The 18,386-nt window shown below is 35.1% G+C and overlaps 2 protein-coding genes across 4 annotated transcripts in view; one reads left to right on the top strand and one right to left on the bottom strand.

Annotated features, from left to right (window-relative positions):
* The window catches only part of LOC128989682 (rap guanine nucleotide exchange factor 2), a 278,269-nt gene that overhangs the window by 200,093 nt on the left and 59,790 nt on the right, over positions 1-18,386 (bottom strand). The gene's annotated exons all lie outside the window — the stretch shown is intronic.
* Positions 1,134-17,045, top strand: LOC128989744 (condensin complex subunit 2-like). Its single transcript, XM_054411778.1, has 3 exons — positions 1,134-1,371; positions 3,606-3,680; positions 14,343-17,045. The coding sequence occupies exon 3, from the start codon at positions 14,418-14,420 to the stop codon at positions 16,494-16,496; it is 2,079 nt and encodes a 692-aa protein (XP_054267753.1). The 5' UTR covers positions 1,134-1,371; positions 3,606-3,680; positions 14,343-14,417; the 3' UTR covers positions 16,497-17,045.

Genomic DNA, 18,386 nt, shown 5'->3' with positions numbered 1-18,386 from the left:
CGCGTAAGACGATGATAATGTCCACTCAATCACGGGAAAGATCAGAAATTTGCCTCATTCGTGAAAGACGATGATGATCTCCAAACAACCGCGGGAGATGATTACCATTTGCCGCAATGGCGGGAGAGGATGACAATGCCTCACGACCACGGGAGGCGATGATGTCTTCACGGCTGTGAGGGATTATCAGAATTTTATCGTGATCACGCAAGATGATAATGTCCACACGACCCCGGGAAAAGATTACAATTTTGCCTCATTCGCGGTAGACGGTGATAATCTCATCACGACCGCGGGATGTGTTCATATATTGCCGCGATCAAGGAAGACGATAATCATGTCCACACATCCGCTGGAAATAGTCAGAACTTTGACGCGATCGCGGGAGACGGACGATGATGACGTATATACAACCGCGGTAAATAATTGACATCTTGCCGCAATTGTGGGAGACTGTTAAGGTGTCTTCACGGCCGCAAGGGATTATCAGTTTACCGCGATCGCATGCAAAAACGGCCACAATTTTTTTCTTTTTTCCAATTTTTTTGGCGCCCCCCAAAAAAAGCCAATTGCTTCGCGCCCTAGGCACGTGCCTACCTTGCCTATTCGGTAAATCGGCCCTGCGTTTAGTTATTACTACTTATTTATTTGCTTGCTATGTTATGTATTTGTTAGCACACAGTATTCATTAATTTTTGGAGTATGTGAATAGTACCTAGCCATCTTTATTGTATTGCATGTATAATGGTTTTGCCGTTGGAATGAAAACAAAACGATCTCTTCATAGCACCGGGCAGAACTAACAATAAAATTGGCTTCAGCTAAGGCACAAGGCATTGTATTTGGCATAAGGATGAGAAATCTACTTATAAGGAGTATGTTATATGTTTATATATTTAACACATTTATTTATCCGTTTACAGTATTAGTTTACCATGTTGGCTAACTTTGCGTTTTTTTCTTGAATACGTTCCTATTTCATCTTGTCGGCTTGTCCGGTTCCGTTCCGGTTCCCAGTTCCGTTCCTGTCCTGTCCTGTCATTTTGTTTGTGACTCTGGCACTGGCTGGCTGGCGTTTGTTTGTTTGTGTTTTTTGTTATTGTGTCAATTTTGTGTGATTGTGTGTTGTTGTGTTCACGTCCCATAAGTTAGTTTAGTTACGGTACTTTCTAGAAATCGTGCGGCACTCGTTTGTTTGTGCTCGAATCGGCTTATTCTATTCAGAGAGTTATGACATTTGACTGTTATGTTTGATTGCGAATTAAAAAATTAATTGGGGGGAGTGTAAGTTACACCGTCGACCTCCATTTCACTAACTTTATTTTGTGAAAATGCTTTAGTGATTAGCATTTAAAGCAGTGTAACATTCAGGTAGGTCTAAGTCTAAGTATATGAGCTAAAAAACCTTTTCATTTCGCTAGCCTAGGTCTCTAGATAAATAGCATATTGGGCATTTCAAACCTAACTTTACTTAGGCCTACCGGTATGTCTTCTACGCTATGATAAATTCATTGAACCGATTATTTTACTTTTTGAGGCATGCTGTTTCTGTATAATTTTAATTCAACTAAGTTAGGCCTAACTGGCATTGTCAACTTGTTATCTAGGCTATAGACTACTAAGTACTGAGCCATAGTTCCAACATCCAACTTTACCAACTAGGTTAGATCCTAGGTAGGGTAACTTGGCTGCACTTTACTTTAGGTCCTACACTCATTCAAATGAAAATATCGATCGATATATTAATTAATCGATTACCTATTAACCTAACCTAACTAACCAAACGATATATCGAATGAAACAATAGAATAATCGATATTTTCATTCGAATGACTGTAGGACCTAAAGTAAAGTGCAGCCGGTAACTTTCTCAACTGTGCTACGCTAGGCCCTACCATCGATTGAAAATATTGATTCGATTAGTAAACCTTCATTGGTATTTTTTAACTAAGTTAGGCCCTATGTCAAAATTATAAAATAACCTAACCAAACTTGCTGAACAAAAAAATTGAATGAAGGTTTAACACGTTCGCTACTGCAATAGTACGAAATTTTCCATTCACATGGACCAGCGACGCACATATGCGACGGCCGGTTTCTACCCATAGACTGCCGTCGCGACTGCCGAGGCATATTTGCGTCGGGGTTCTAATGTTATTAAAATGCTTATATCTTTGTAGTGGTCTATTTGAAGGCACTGAATTCCCTGCAGTGGTCTACAGAGATGTCTGACGCACAACTGCGTCGCTTGGTCTGTGGATATGATGATTGGTGACGTCATATAATAGTAGGAAAAAGTGGTCTTTACTTTTCTGCATCACTGTATGTATGTATGCTGCATTATCCTATGTAGCTTTTATATTTGTTCAGTTATAAACTGTTCTTGAATAATCTGTTTATTTTTTTACTTACTTTCACCTTAAAACACAAAAAAATGAGCCGTCGCATATATGCGACGTTTAGTCTATTTTAAGAAAACTATGATAATTTTCACCATTGTTTTCGCTGTAGACCGGGCGTCGCAAATATGCGACATTACAAAAGGTTATAAAAAATATAAAAAAACAAGAACAATTTATTTACAAACACTATTGTAGCGTATTACAATGTAAATGATCACTGTTTTACAGGTTTTCGCCCGTGGTCTGTGTGTACATGTTATCCAAGTGACAGCCGGTCTATGTGTAAGATTGAAATGTATACCTCGGTCTGTGGCAAAGACCGCGGCGTCGCATATATGCGACGCTCAGTAGCGAACGTGTTAAGCTTAGCCTACCAATCGAATCCATATTTTCAATCGATAGTACCTAGGTACTGATAGTAGTGTAGCCCAGTTAAGAATCTATACCCCCAAGGTAAACTCAAACTCAATAACTTATCCTTATTTTTGACAGTAAGCTATAAACTGCATAATTGCGTCAACTAGGCTGTAGAGAATATGTTAAGGCCTGCTTGATGATTTAATATTGATGGTACCCTTCGATTGATATTACTCATTCGGTTGTTTGTGCCAACTGATATGGAAGTGTACCCCCTTGTTAATACAGTAAGGTGATTAACACTAATAAAACCTAAACCCCACCTAGGCTGACGTTAACCAAAACCCCCGGTCTGTAAGACCCCCCCCCCTATTTGAAAAATAATGGAACCCGCTTAGAAACACACAAACCGAAACCCTCGGCCTGTGAGACCCCGTTTTAAAATACACTAACGCTGGGCTTCCGAGACGGACATGTTATGAACAGACAACCTGTCTAGGTCACGGCACCCATGCAAAATGATCAAACAATATATCTATTGGTAGGGTAGGAAAAGGAGGGGAAGGTAAGTTATTGGGGGAATGGAATCTCCCAAGTAAACAGTGTTGCCAACATGCGTTTTTGAAAATTCCCGTGGACATGTCAGACCGGGATTTCGGTATTAGTGTTAAACTTAGGCCTAATATAGCCTAAGTAACATTGCCATAACGAAGGAGTTGGTTCATTTTTTAACATATATTTTGCCATATCATTAACTTATTGCTATTTAAAAATACAGGATTTATGTTTAATGAAGGTTTTTCTATTGGAATGAAACTTAATTGATCAAATGTTTTATACTTATAGGTTATGGGATTCAGATCTTGTACTGTGCAATTCGACCTAGACTATAAACTGAGTCTACTGCTTTTAACTTAATTGGTAAAGGCTGTGTCACACTAGGCTACTTACTAGCTGCTATTTAGTAGCGGCTAGTGAAGTAGCCGCTAGTAAAAGCTGTCACACAACAAATGTCGGTAGCGGCTACCTAGTAGCAGCGATTCAGCCAGTCAGTGTCAATCCTGTGATAATGTCGTCCGTTGATATAAGCTGGGTTGAATTACGGCGTTTAATTTTGATGTGCGTTAGTGATGTTTGTATTGATTTAATTGAAAATATCCGCAACAAGAAGAAACGCTCCTGGGTAAGAGAGTGGATTAAGAGAAGAGACAGGCTTGGTGCATCAGGAACACTTATTAGAGAACTAGCTGTTGAGGAGCCGAAATCGTACTACAATATTATGAGAATGTCCGTAAAAAAGTTTGATGAGCTGCTAACCTTGGTAACTCCTTTAATTCAAAAACAAGATACAAAAATGAGGGTGGCAATAACATGTCGAACGAAATTGGAAATAACTTTAAGATATCTTGCAACTGGTGACAATTTATACAGGTATGTGTATGGTATCTCATTCATTGGAAACAGGTTGTTGACAGGTGCATTTAACTTTCGTACATGTAATTTATCCCACTCAAATTAATCTAGCCTATATTACTGAGTAACAATAAGGCTTTTAAAAAAGAAATTTTAAATAAAAAATAAATTTTACTGCATAAAACATCTCTCCACAAGAATTTACAAAACAAATGACAAACAAAATCAAAGTTACCTGTACATGGTTTTTATAACATGGTTTAAAATATATAAATGCTACACTTTATTGTATGTATTGTCATCTCAAATGTTATCTATCACTACAGTAGTCACCAATATTTTTTTATCGCCCCACCACTTCACTTCACTCATTTTTCACAAATTTTAATTGAAACCAACTTTTCCACAACAAACCAAACCCAAACATGCACAGCCACTAGCCGCTACTACGCTAGTACACATGTCACTCCGGCTACTCGGTAGCCGCTAGTCAATCACGTGACTCACTAGCCGCTAGTTAGTAGCTCGGAAAATTGGACATGTTCAATTCTCGACGCTAGTGAAATGAGACTAGCGCGCTACTCCTACCAGCCGCTACTGCCTATGTCAGATTGGCTATGAGTAGCCGCTATTTCGCTAGCGGCTAGTAAAGTAGCCTAGTGAGACACAGCCTTAAGTAAGTTAAACTGAGCAACAGTAAAAGTACTTTCCTGTTAAAGGGAACATTCATTATTATCGATGATTTATTTTCGATATATCGATATTTTTGTTTTACTTCACGATCTGTATTCCTTCTATTTTAATATCTTCAAACGCATTTAAATTACAAATTAAGAACTAAACTTAACCTTGTTTAGGCAAAAATAAGTTAATGGCCCATAGGCCTAACTTATTGCCTATTGGATTAGGAAATGAAACTATTCTAAACTAACATAACATAGCTAACCAAACTTACTGTAGGCTAAGTTACCGTTTTACACTTCCGTTTGATAACAGAAAATGAATAGCCTATGGGGAATAGGCTATCAAATGGAATGTTGAAACGTTACAGCAAGTTTAGTTTGTTAGGTTACCTTAGAACAGTTTTATTTCATTATAATATTTTTTTAATTGTTTGTTGATACTGAACAATATTTATTTACTGTATCCTTATCGTAGTTGTCGACTGATATGTTTCAATTTGTTATAATGAATATATCAGATTAAAAGAAATTATTGATACATCGAAAAGAAATCATCAATAATAATGAATGTTCTCTTTAACAGGAAAGTAAACACCAAGCATCAGTCATATTTTAACCAATTCAAATCAAAATTAAAGTTAAGATAATTGAAGTAAGAAACTGATGTCCAAGTTAATTTTTTGCTTATGAAACTTAGGCCTATAAAAAGGATACGAGTACAAATCCTTGTACAAATAACTTGTACAATTTACTAGCAAATTTCCCTATAGGGAAGTAAACTTAGCCATTTAGTTACCGTAGGCCCGCAGCACCCCTACCGCAGCAGCGTAGGCCGTAGGCCCGTTTAAGTGATGCAGGTAAGACCTGAGCCCGGGACCGATTTATTTTTTCTTTTGATGTCGCCATAGGTTAAAAACACTAAAAGTCCAAGAAAGATTTAATAACTTAATTATTGTAGGGTGCTACTTTATGCTTTAACTTATTTACTATTATAACCTAAGTTAATATATCAGCAGCCCTATTATGTGAACACCTATTAAATTAAAATATTTATAGATAACTTTTATAAGTTATGTAGGCTTCTACTTATGTGTCCGTGAACACGATAACTCGAGTAATCTTTATACGATTTTGGTTGAATTTATCTTGAAGGTTTAGGGCGGGATGAACTTGAATAGTTCGTGAAGTTTATTCAGCAAGAACAGGTCATAGAATGGTGGTATTTTCTATTATATTTGTATTGAATTGCATTAAATATATGACAACTATCCTGAGGTTTTAAACTTATTAAAAAAACAATCTTTCAATATTCAAAGGACTATTGTATGCAGGATTTGGCAATACGGTACCGGTACAGTAGCTTCTTCCTTATTGGGAGCTTTAAAAAATGCTGACCTTTGTTTTCATCATGAAAATTTGTGTTTTATTCATCTGTAATATTGTTTACACATGTATACTATTTTTATAGCTAAGGTCCATAGCCTAGATGTGAACTTGCAAATGCAAGGTTAAAAGATGCCGCCAGGTTGGCTTTAAAAAGGTCAACTATTGGCCTAAATTGTCTGTTTCCAATACTAACATTTAACATTTTGTTAGATGCGTATTAGACTAAGACTAGGTGACTTAAAAGTAGAAAAAAAATACCACTGTAAACTAAGTGATTTTTCAATTTCCTTATAGCCTACTTTCAAGATTTATCAGATTTATTATTAATTTCAATGATAGGGAAAATCAATTACAGTACTTAGGTTTGCTGCTAGAGAAAAAGGTAATAAATAAATTGGTCGAATTTGATCAAAATATATCCATATACATGTAAATTACAGCAATTCACACATAAGAATACAATAAACATTTTAAACGTAGAATTTTTAGGAGCGTTTTTTGCAAAACAAATGTTCTATGTAACCATTAAGCCTATAAAAGCGCTTCAATTGCTTTTTGTAAACTCTACAAAATTGTTCAAAATAAATTACAAAATTTTATGTCTCGAGGTTCAAAAATGGGAGAAACCCATTTTTTACTCTATAAAACCCCATGTCGGAATATGATTGGGAACTCGTTCAAACAAACGTACAGCAATAACAAATCGGTCCTATGTTAAGATCTCGCCATACCATAGTCATGTAATAGTCCACACACTGGGGCACTTGTGACACACGAATTGCTTGAGGCGCATGCGCCCCTGTGTGTGGGTAAATATGCCTATGCGTTGCGCATGCGAGGCGCCTGGTGCTGCCGCCGGACCTTCGAGTATCGCCACAAGTGCGCTAGCTAGTTACGATGCGCGCCAATCTGTGGGTAACCGAGGCACATGTTCGCGAACTAGCAGTAACAGTACTGTCGCTGCGTATAGATCGGCGACTACTAGGTCTGCGCCTGTATGGCTCACGGTGTTTCTGGTTATTCAACATTTATCCCCCCACGTTTTGTAGGCTATTTGATTTGTCCTTGTTTGTTTGGTTATGGACTTCTTTGTCGTTTAATTAAAATATCCTTCAATGACCAAAGAAAGTGTTGTTTTGAGTTTATCGACCTTTATAGACCATAGGTGGGAAGTGAAAAGTGTAAAAATTTCTAACAAATGCATGCAAACAGAAAGTATAAATACAAAATTAGCTCCTATTTCTTTTGTCTATTGATAACAAAACAGTTACGATACATTTGCCATGACTAAAACTCATTCTTCGTGAGCTTCATATCGATGAACTAAATAAACTTATTAAATCTAAGTATAAAACTCTTATACTCTAAATAAAGGCCTTAAATGTCTTAGTTCTCACTTGTTTTATAAGCGTAAGCTTATAAGCGTTTTGAAAACCCAAAACCCATGACAACTTTTCATCACTTTTTTAGCTGGATTTAACTCGGCCATGAATTGAAGAATAATCACAACTGATGTCTTATTTAAAGGCAAATTTTATTCTTTAGCGACTTTGTTTGCTACCTTAAAAATAGTCCTTACAGTACCTACTAAAGACTACAAAAATGAAAAACAAATAGTTAAAAAATAACAAGGTCACCATACAATTGAGTTTAAATATTATAATGATTTAAATATAACTGTGTTGTATTTGCTGTTATAGCCTACTATTGCATTGTCAAGACGGTGGTGTGCGCGCATGTGTCTGTAGTGTGTGGTCACCATTTAAGTCGCACATGTTCCTCGAGCCGCTCGCTGTCACCTCACCACGAGCCACGCAAGGCACATGCGCGCTAGAGTGTGGGCCGTTTAAGGCCGGGCATAAACGTTACGGCATAGACAAATAGAATAATTATAGACCGGCAGCAGTGCTGCTGTTAGCATATGTCCTGGTGCCCACCGCTAGGAGTACCATGTAGTTAAGGCGCAGACCGCTGCTACGTCTGCTGGTAGCATACTGCTCTTGCGCTCCTCGTGCGCCGTAACTACACGGCACTCCTAGCTGTGGGCGCCGGAACCTTCTCTGACAGTCTATATTTATTCTATTTGTCTATGGTTACGGTATACTGGTGAGATATAACTCGGTAGGTGACCTTTACAGGTATACCGGAGCGTTTGTGATCCTGTTCAGGCAAACCTGCACATGTTTGTTTAACCTGAGCGTGTGTGTGGGCCTGCACAGGTTTGAGTCTGTTGTGGCGATTTCTCCAGCTTCCCGTTCCCGTGTTCCGTTGCTCTTATGTTGTCATTTTCTTGTCTTCTGCGTTTTACGCTGTGCTTACGTCATCATGGCTGCCGGAAAAAGGAATCATTGAAATTTATGGATCAGAACCCTGTTCGTGGTGAAAATTAAGAGCAAGGAATACCATGAACCATGAGTCTTTCTTACTGTTCAAAACCACTAACAAACCCACCAAAGCTATCATAAAACCTTGTTTGCTCACCATTTCTCTACTAACTACTTATATAGTATATACAATATAATACTACCATTTCTCTTTTAGAAATCTTTCACCTGTCCGGTTTACCGTACAGTTTTTTCTATAGGTGTGTGAGCTCTTGCCTGCACTCAGTGGCGGTTCCAAGGGGGGGCTACAGGGGCTAAAGCCCCCCCTTGGACCCTGGAAAAATAAATTTAAATGTACATTTCGTCCTTAAAACACGCAATGTCATAAAACAGACATCAATGTAGTCTTTATTAAACTGATGGATATTTTTAAAGTGATGGCAGGAGTAGTATTAAGTTCCAATTAGAAAACCTTTGTGGACAATAGCACAACAATAGCACACCGAATAAAACAATATTACGCTACGGAAAGGTGTACGCATTATCCAATTTTTACAGCAGTCAGCTGTTGACATGCTAGGGCTAAAACATAGTTAGTTTTAAAAATATCTACTTATTCATGACAAATAAATGGGGAAAAGGGAGGTTTTGCACACAGTTCTAGACGTTAAAACTGGCTGTAGAAAGCCACCCAATGGCTTTTAGGAGGATATGGCCGTAGTCTACAGTGTGTTTTGAAATTCATGAATACAATCGTCGTAGTTTAGTTTTTAAAATGTATATTTGCTCATGATAAACAACTGGTGAAATGGGTGTTTATGGACAATTGGGCACGGTTTTAGGTGTTAAAAATGGCTTTAGAAAGTCACCAAACGGCTTTGAAAATTCCAAATTTTCCCCGGACCCCCCTCCTTTTTTGGGGGGTGCTACACACCCTCCAAGACCCCTGGCAGCCCCCCCCCCCTTGACGAGGTCCTAGAACCGCCACTGCCTGCACTTTATAGGTAGGCCTATACCGGAGAGGTATACCTGGCAAGTTATACCTCACCTGTGTACTGTAATGTGTATGCCCGGCCTATTAGGAGGATTAAGCTAAAATTAGACCAACAGTCAACACTATAGTCTTGTTTTCGGCAACCTTTTTTCTTGAAGACCAGCACTTCAAGCAGTCTGTTAATCCATGCCTGCTAGTGTTCATGAATAGGTATCCTAACAAGCAGTATCAATGCTGAGCATTGTAATGTCATATCCCATTTGATTTTAAAATTCAATCTGAAGTAGTATTTTCAAACAATTAATCCATTATTACTAATACCATTTTTGATTCTTGAGAAGGCATCTAATTTCAATGACTAGATTTAGCCAATTTTTCTTTTGCAAACAGAACATATGTATGATTCACTCACAGACTGTGCTGTTACAAAAAATGTAATTTTAATTTTAATTTTTTTCCCTAAGAAATTGTTATGAAACTTAATAAGCTACGGTTCACAATTAGTTGTCCTTTCCTAATTTGGTTTGGTTAAACATTTTGCTCATTGACAAAAATAATTGACATCAGTGCTTTCTGTCAATGAGTCAATTCAACTACTGGTTTTTCTATAAAAATTGGCTACTACACTTTCATGGGAAGTCTAATTTTATAACAATAGTTTAGGGGAATTCTTAACTAAAGGGTGTCCCAATAAGAACGCCGGATTTGAAATGTTAACAAACCATATATTTTCTCGCTAAATTTACAATATGAAACACGAATCTTAAAGCATAATATCTCCGATTAGTAATCGAGTATTATGTCTTGTAAGTGCCAACCTGCTGAATACTGACAAGCTCGACATCTCTTGACAAAGTTTTCCATCACTTTTTCACACACTTCCTGTTGAATTCCATTAATGGCACGAATCATTTCCTCCTTCAAGTCTTGGATTGTTTGAGGGTTATTGGCGAAAACAAGCGACTTTCAATATCCCCAGTATAGAACTGAGCCAATTTATTCGAACTTATAAACCAATCTTCGGACAGATGGATCATTTGGTGCATTGTCCCGGCCGTAAATAGTGCGCAGCTTCCGTACTTGTAGTGCACTTTAACTATGACCACGCGTTGTTACGTCGTGTAGCGATTCATGACTACAAATGGGACCTAATACGGGTAACATCGCTGATAATTTGGGAATTCCTATTGAAATACAGATAAGGATAAGACGCTCCTCAAATCCGGCGTTCTTACTGGGACACCCTTTACTTACTTGAAACACACATCATAAAACTGAATACTAACCAATGTTAGGAACCAATGCACAACGCACAGTATGTTATAATATTTCAATAATGATGAGATCAATCTTAAATTTTTGAGTATTGAAATAGGCCTATAGGTAAGTTAAATACCTCCGTCACAGTAAACCTGCCGACTAAGCGAATTTCAATTTGCCTGAATTTATTTGAAATAAAATCTATTAAAATAACATTAGGTTTAACGATTAACGAGTACCTAGGTTTGCTGCTACAGAGAAACGAATGAAGTTAGTTTTGTTGTAAAATAGCTTAGTAGAAATAAATAAATTGTGGCCAAGTTTGATAAAATTACATCCATAAACAAAACTACAACTTTTTACAATATCTCCATAAGAATAACATGGGAATTTCAAATTTACAATTTTATAATTTTCTCCATAGCCAATAATTGTACAAAAACACTTTGATATCCTAAATTATTATTAATTAGTGTACCTGTTGCTCGAGTTCGAGCAATTGCAAAGCATTACAGGCGTTAATTTAAAATAATTTCCGATGACTTTATAAGAGTCAACTCAAAGATTATGGAAATACTCAAGATGTACACAAAAGTTAGATATAATTAAAATTTTTTGTAAATATCTATCTTTTTTCAAAAGCTGACCTTGTTTTTTAGTGTCTTCTACAAATGCTTCCCACTCATAGCCGAAATAAGGTTGTCTATTAACGATTATAAATGAAAAAAAAAAACATTATTTATATTTCTTCTACTGTACTTGGTTGTGTTCTATGACTTCCCTGTTTCCATTATTTGCAAATCAGCTCTTTCAATTATTGCTCAAGAAATGTAGCACAGTGTTAATTCAGTTTTATTTTTAGTATATCAAATCGTCCATAATTTCTCGCTTTTTTCCATTGTAATTTAAAATACCCCCTGCCGCAGCAAACCTGCAGACTAAGCGAATTTCCATTAGCCTGATTTGATTTACACTAAAATGCCCCCTTAAAAATATCATATTTATTCCCTATTTAAATAGAATTAGTTTAACGAGTACTTAGGTTTGCTGCAACAGGGAGGGTAAAAAGGTGTTTTTTAATGTTAATAGCTTAGTAAGAAATGAATGTATTTTCCAAATTCGATCAAAATATGTTCATAAACAAGCAAACTACAACAGTGGACTTATTCTCCATAAGAATAACATGGGGAATTTAAATTCACAGTTTTTTTGGAATTTTCTCCGTAACCATTAGGCGCACAATAACGCTTCAATATACAAAATTATTTGTTTTTTTACGCTCTACAAAATGGTTTGAAAAGAAATTGTAAAATTGTGTGTTTTTAGGGTCAAAAAAGGTGGTAAAAAAGGTAGAAACCAACCCATACAATAGATATAAGTTAACTCCAGAAGAAATAATTTTAAGAGTTACTGTGATATTAGGATTGTCCACTGATTTGGTAAAAGAACATTATATTGCAAAACATAGCACGATTCAGAAGAAAATCGATTATAAAATCAGCAAAAATCATTGCAAATACTTCATTTTGACAAATTTTGTAAATCACAATTTAAATATTAACAGCTGTTTCATTAAAAAGTAGTGTAAATGTATGCATATGGTCGTTATGTAAACAAATATGAAGAGGGGACAAAGGTCTCTGGGGCAGAGCCCCAAGGGAATTTACCTTGTTTCTCTTTTGATGGCTCATCTACAGACTAATACATTTCTTTAGAGACCCCTACCAAGTTTCTACGCCCAGCCGTTCTCTGAAATTAGCTGTGACAAAAACCCGTTTTTCCTCCATAAGAATAACATGGGATGGGAATTTAAAGGCCACTGGGGCAGAGCCCCAAGGGAATTTACCACGTTTCTCTTTTGATGGCTTATCTACAGACCAAGAAACCTCTCAAGAAATCTTTCTTTAGAGACCTCTGCCGAGTTTCTACACCCAGCCGTTCTCTCAAATTAGCTGTCACAAAGAAAAACAGTTTCAAATTAATATATAGATTTTTATATTTTTTAAAATACTTTAGTGGTTTAGAGAGAAATTGGGAAAATTTGTGTTATAAGGGTCAAAAATGAGACAAATCAATTTTTACCCCATAAAACCCCCGTAAAACCCTGTTCCCATGGTCCGATCATGCTAGTTTGCGAACTCATTCAAGTTTATCCCTCTTACACCTACAAACCAAATTTCATCAAAATCGGACAAAAATTACTCTAGTTATTGTGTTCACGGACACACATATATACAATTATACATATATAAAAACTTGAACGAATGATGTTTTTGGCCTCTGGGGAAATCAAAATGAAAAAGTAAATCGGTCCCGGACCTAGGTCTTACCGAGTCCTACAGTGATAGCTACTTCCCTATAGGAAAATTCTTTAAAACTAGATAGAAGTTGGTAAATGATCTGTAGGGAGTCTGCATTAAACATTACCTCTAATGGGTTATTTTACCCATAATGCAGTTACACTAAGAATAATTTCCCCCAGAAGAATCTTGCACTTCGCTTGAATTCAGTCGATCTGGTTTTTGTAAAAATGAAAGCATTTGTATCAAATATCAATCAAAAATGGTGTGGAAATGAATATTTGAATAGAAATATATATTTTTTATAAATATAAAGGGCCGTAGCAATAGCCGTTCTATTGGGGTCACCATATATTATCAAAGTTATAGTGGGATGCAAACCATATTAAAACAAAATAAAATTGGAAACAATACAAGGGCGGTTTTTTAAGTACCGGTAAGGGCGGTTATGTCAAATGCATCTGGAGTTTGCCTTTACACTTCAACGAAGCCCCTCGCCACTTCTTACTGGCATTATTTGTGAACAGAATGATGCAATTTGCTACTTTTAGCTGACATATATGCTTCCCTGTGTGTTAAAAAAATTTTAAAATTATAGAATCTCTTACTGCGTGCGAGATAATGTCGGTGATAAGTTTTTTTTTATTACAAGATACACATCTGATTTTGATATTTGATAATTTAAAAAATTAAAAAAACACAGCATATATGTCAGATACAAGTTGCAAATTGTGTCATTCTGTTCACAAATAATGCCAGTAAGTGGCAAGGGGTCATCGCTTTCATCACATAATGCACATTACATCACAAAAACAAAAATTATTAGCAAAATAATTTGATTCCAATTATATTGTATTAATTATTGTAATTTCTTATTGTAAATGGAATTTGTATACCGACTTCATTCCTTTCATACAATAAAAACAAAATTATTCATCAGGCCTACTCTCTTTAGGATATGAATCATGAAATTTATCTAGTGAATGTTTTGGGTGTTAAAAGTTTCAGCCAAACAAACAATAAATACCACAATTTATTACCGTACTTTAATTGAAAATGTTGGGTTAACAGTTATGTTTTTTTACAGTTCTTCATTATTTCATTGATACAATTGGCATTTTTACAGTAAACTTGCTGAGCTATTATTTGGTAGAACAAAAGTCATTTAACATAAAACTATCTCGCACTATTAAAATAGTTTAATTAAATGATTTTTATTTCAGGTTGTAACTGTGGTGTAAAAAGAAAACTCAACCCCATAATCTGAAGTTAAAATTTTAATTTTAAGTTAACTAAAGATGGCAGATCAAAGAAAATCTATACCAAGTTATATTTATCAAAGTACAAAGACACCGGATGCTAATGCTTCTCTAGATAAAAGAAAGAAAAAATTAAAATTTCGAAGAACAAGTGATGATGATATGCATACTCTATCACAACCACGTGAAAGCATTGCCGGAACTGAACTCATTTCTGGTAAAGACCCAGAAAAAGAAGGAACTTTTGGCAACGATCAAACTTTTATAAAAACAATGACTACAGAAGAGGTAACTGATCATATCCATAAATGTCTAGAAATGAGCTCTGAAAATAAAATAAATACGAAGAACGCCTTTGCTCTTCAACTTATAGATTGTATGAAATTATTACTGCCGAAAGAAGATTTCTCAGTCATGGCTTGCACACTAGACGCTGGGCAGAAAATATACGCTTCTAGAGTTGATGGCCTTCATCAGCAAGTCATAAAGCTTGCCGAAGAAGTAATTAATAACGAGAAGAAAAATAAAATGTCTGAGGGCAAAATGGAAGAAGATGAGGAGGCATTAAAAAAAGGAACAAGAAAAGCAGGCAAAAAAAATGTTTTAGCTTCTGCCGAAAGTTTAAGACGAACCTTAAAAAGTAATGATCCCAAAGACAAATTTATAAAATTTGATGGTTTACCTGGAGCTATGATGAAGTCAGTTAAAATAGACCCACAAGATTTGTCATTTACAATGCTAAAAAACACTCCATTTTGGCCCAAGTTGGAAAACTATAAGCCCATCACAGTAAATGAAACCGTGTCAATACCTCATTGTGAAATATATCGGAATAAAAGTGAATCAAAAGTTAAGAGCAACCTACAAATATTGTCCTCAGAATTAGACAAAAGTGAACTTGCAGGTGGATCACTGGTAGTCTCTGGGGAGGAGTCTGAAGATATATGTGACGTAGATATGCCATGTGACCTATCATCAAGCGATACTGAAGAGAAAGAAGACACAAAAGAAATTGAAGATGAAGTGGACATTATTTCTTTAGCTTTAAGACGTTTGAATGAAGAAGCAAAAGAAAACAAAGATATTTGTAATATTCCAACGCGTCAGGAGACTATGAAAATGTTGTTTGATAATATTAGTGATTACCACTACCTTAACATGGAAAAAGCAAACTACTGGTCTGGCCATAAGTTTTGGAAAAGGTCTCAATCCACACTTATTGATGGCAACGAGAAAAGAAAGGCTACAAAGAAAAAGAAAGAGCCAGAACCAATTGTTTATACTGGCCCTGCTGCTGAGAAATCAATAAGTACAGTTTTGAGAAAAGGGACAACATTGAACAAAAAAACATTAATGGGGTGGAAAACTAAAAATGTCACTCATGCCAATGATTTAAAAGTAAACGTAAGAACCTTTTTAGACTTGTTTAGCATGCCAGAATTCTTAGAACTTGAAGAAGACCAAAATTCAAGCAGATCAAACGAAAGAGAAGTTGACGGGACGAATTCTGACAATAACAATGACACAATTGATGATGACCCTATGACTGACTCTCCTCAAAGCCAAGATAGACTGAACAGTTCATTTTACGAAAACGCTCCAGAAAATTGTGCAAGTTTAGAAGAACATGGGGATCCACTAAACTCAGCATTTTATGATGCCAAACTGACTCAAAACATGCTATCACAAAACTTGTCAGGAGATGACGGAAAGATAGTCAAAGTAAAATTTGCCTGTAGCCAAACCACTGATGAATCACTTGTACCAGTTCCTAATATGGTTAAATTTGAACCAATCAGGTACAAAACAAAACCCATCAGGGTTAATATGCAAAATCTGAAGCAGAATATGTTGACAGTGATTAAAGAAAAGGAACAACATAATATTCAGGATGATGCCTTGGAAAACCTTGAAACACAGCCAAAAGTAAAGTTCAGCGATGTTTTACGGGATCTTCCGCCGAGATTAGAAGAAAAAACTGCTGAAGACTTATCACCAGGAATGGCACTATTGTCTCTTCTTTTTTTAGCCAATGAAAACAATCTTCAGTTGAAGAACACCAATGATTACTCTGACGTTGAAATCTCTTTTGAAAAGAAGAATCTAGAGGATGACTAATGTGATGGAAGAAAGCTGAAATCCCCCTTTCTCTACTCTTAAGGGTTGAAGATGTACCTTCATTCATGTTTACCTTAGTACATTTTATCAAGTAATGGATAACATGTTGTTTATGCAATTGCATGAAAAAGAAAATCCTATTTCTAGCATGCTTAATGTTTTTGTTTTAAAGTTGACAATACAAAATTAAAATATCAATTTTTTAATAAAAAAACTCCCTTTTGTTCTGATTTTGTAGGTTAGGGTAGTAAGAAAAACACTGTATAATAGAAAAAGATAACTGATTTATCATCTTTAAGACAACTCCAGATTAAAATACTAGTAATGTAAGCTTATTACTAATTTAAATCTTGGGCATTTGAGGAGTGTAAGAAAAATTTTCCATGATTATCCTCAAATGTATCCTTAGAGATAAGTAGTTTAATACTTATGTATTGTAATAACAATGATCTCCTGGTTTCATCTTCTCGTGTATAACATTTCCTGGTTTTGGATTATAATTAGTTTGTACTCTTAAAAAACTAATTTAATTTTTGTTTGAATAAGTTAAAACTTACACTATATATTAATTTTTTTTAAGCTGGATTAATAGATTTTTAATAAAAAGAATAATGTTTATTTGATTTTTGTTATTTTTTATTTGTACCCAAAAAATTGACATGTTATATATATGTAATAATAATTATTGTTATACATAAGGTTAATGTTAAGTACTGCAAAACTATGCTGTTAACTCTTTATTCATCTGTTAAAGGTTATAATGCAAATCTGCATCAGTACTCAACAAAATAATTCAAAATTCTTTTGTTTTCTTGTTTAGTAATATAGATATCAAATTGAATACTCAGGGTATTCAAAAAAAAAAAAAAAGGGTAGGGACATAATTTACTAGTAATTTCTTGGGACCAAATAAGGTGAGATCAAGAATTACATTTTTTTCCAAAATCACTTTGTTAACCGAATATCCACCATTTTGTATTTTTTATATAAATATTTTTATTTGGACCAAACTTTATGAAACTTAATATGTGTATTAAGAAACTGTATAAGAGACCCATGTTGGAATCAAATTCAAAATTTCAAATAGTGGCCATTCTAATTTTTAAATTTAAAAATGGCTGATTTAATGGAAAAATGTTAAGAATTTTTTTTATTTAGCATTTAATATGTCCTATCAAACGACACCAGCTAAAAAATATCAAATAAAAATAACTTGAACACAACGAATTTTTGTAAAATGAGACAAACCTGACTAGCTTAGCCTAGGCCTATTCTACCCAATTTTGCTATTACTAAAAATCGTGATAATTTAGTTATTTTTCATTCCATCTTTTTGAACTTGATGTTGTTTTGATAGGTAATTTTAAATGCTAAATAAGAGTGTTCTTGGTATTTTTCATAAAATCAGCCACTTTTTAGTAATTTAAATTGTAAAAATTAAAACGACTGCCAGTTTGAATTGAATCAAGATAACTTTTTTTCTCATATGGCCCATATAGGTCTCTTCTACTTTAACATACGTACCAAGCTTTATAAAAAAGATGGATCCAATTAAAAAACTTCATATACAAAATTCAAAATGGTGTATATTTTGTTAACCAAGCAATTTTGGAAAAAGTTATGTCCCCACCTTTTTTGAGCACCCTATTTTAAAAATAAAACGATTTAAGTGAAAAAAGGTTACATGTATTTTATAGTCTACTAGCAGAGTACCCGTCCTTCGTACGGGGTTGGCATAGAAGTATAAAATGCTTATACATATGGTTTGACAGCTCCATTTAAGTGATGTTAAATAATGTTTACATTTAGGCTAGTGACATCATTATTTTAATTTATAATCCTTACCCTCTCTGTTCTAATATTCGTGCAGTATTTAATATGTTTGAACCA

Source organism: Macrosteles quadrilineatus, unplaced genomic scaffold, assembly GCF_028750875.1.
Source record: "Macrosteles quadrilineatus isolate MER2022 unplaced genomic scaffold, UCM_ALF_1.0 Scaffold_1__1_contigs__length_201487025, whole genome shotgun sequence".
Classification (NCBI taxonomy): Eukaryota; Metazoa; Arthropoda; class Insecta; order Hemiptera; family Cicadellidae; genus Macrosteles; species Macrosteles quadrilineatus.
The sequence above is the reverse complement of the archived record's forward strand: the minus strand, read 5'-3'. Positions and strand labels throughout refer to the sequence as shown.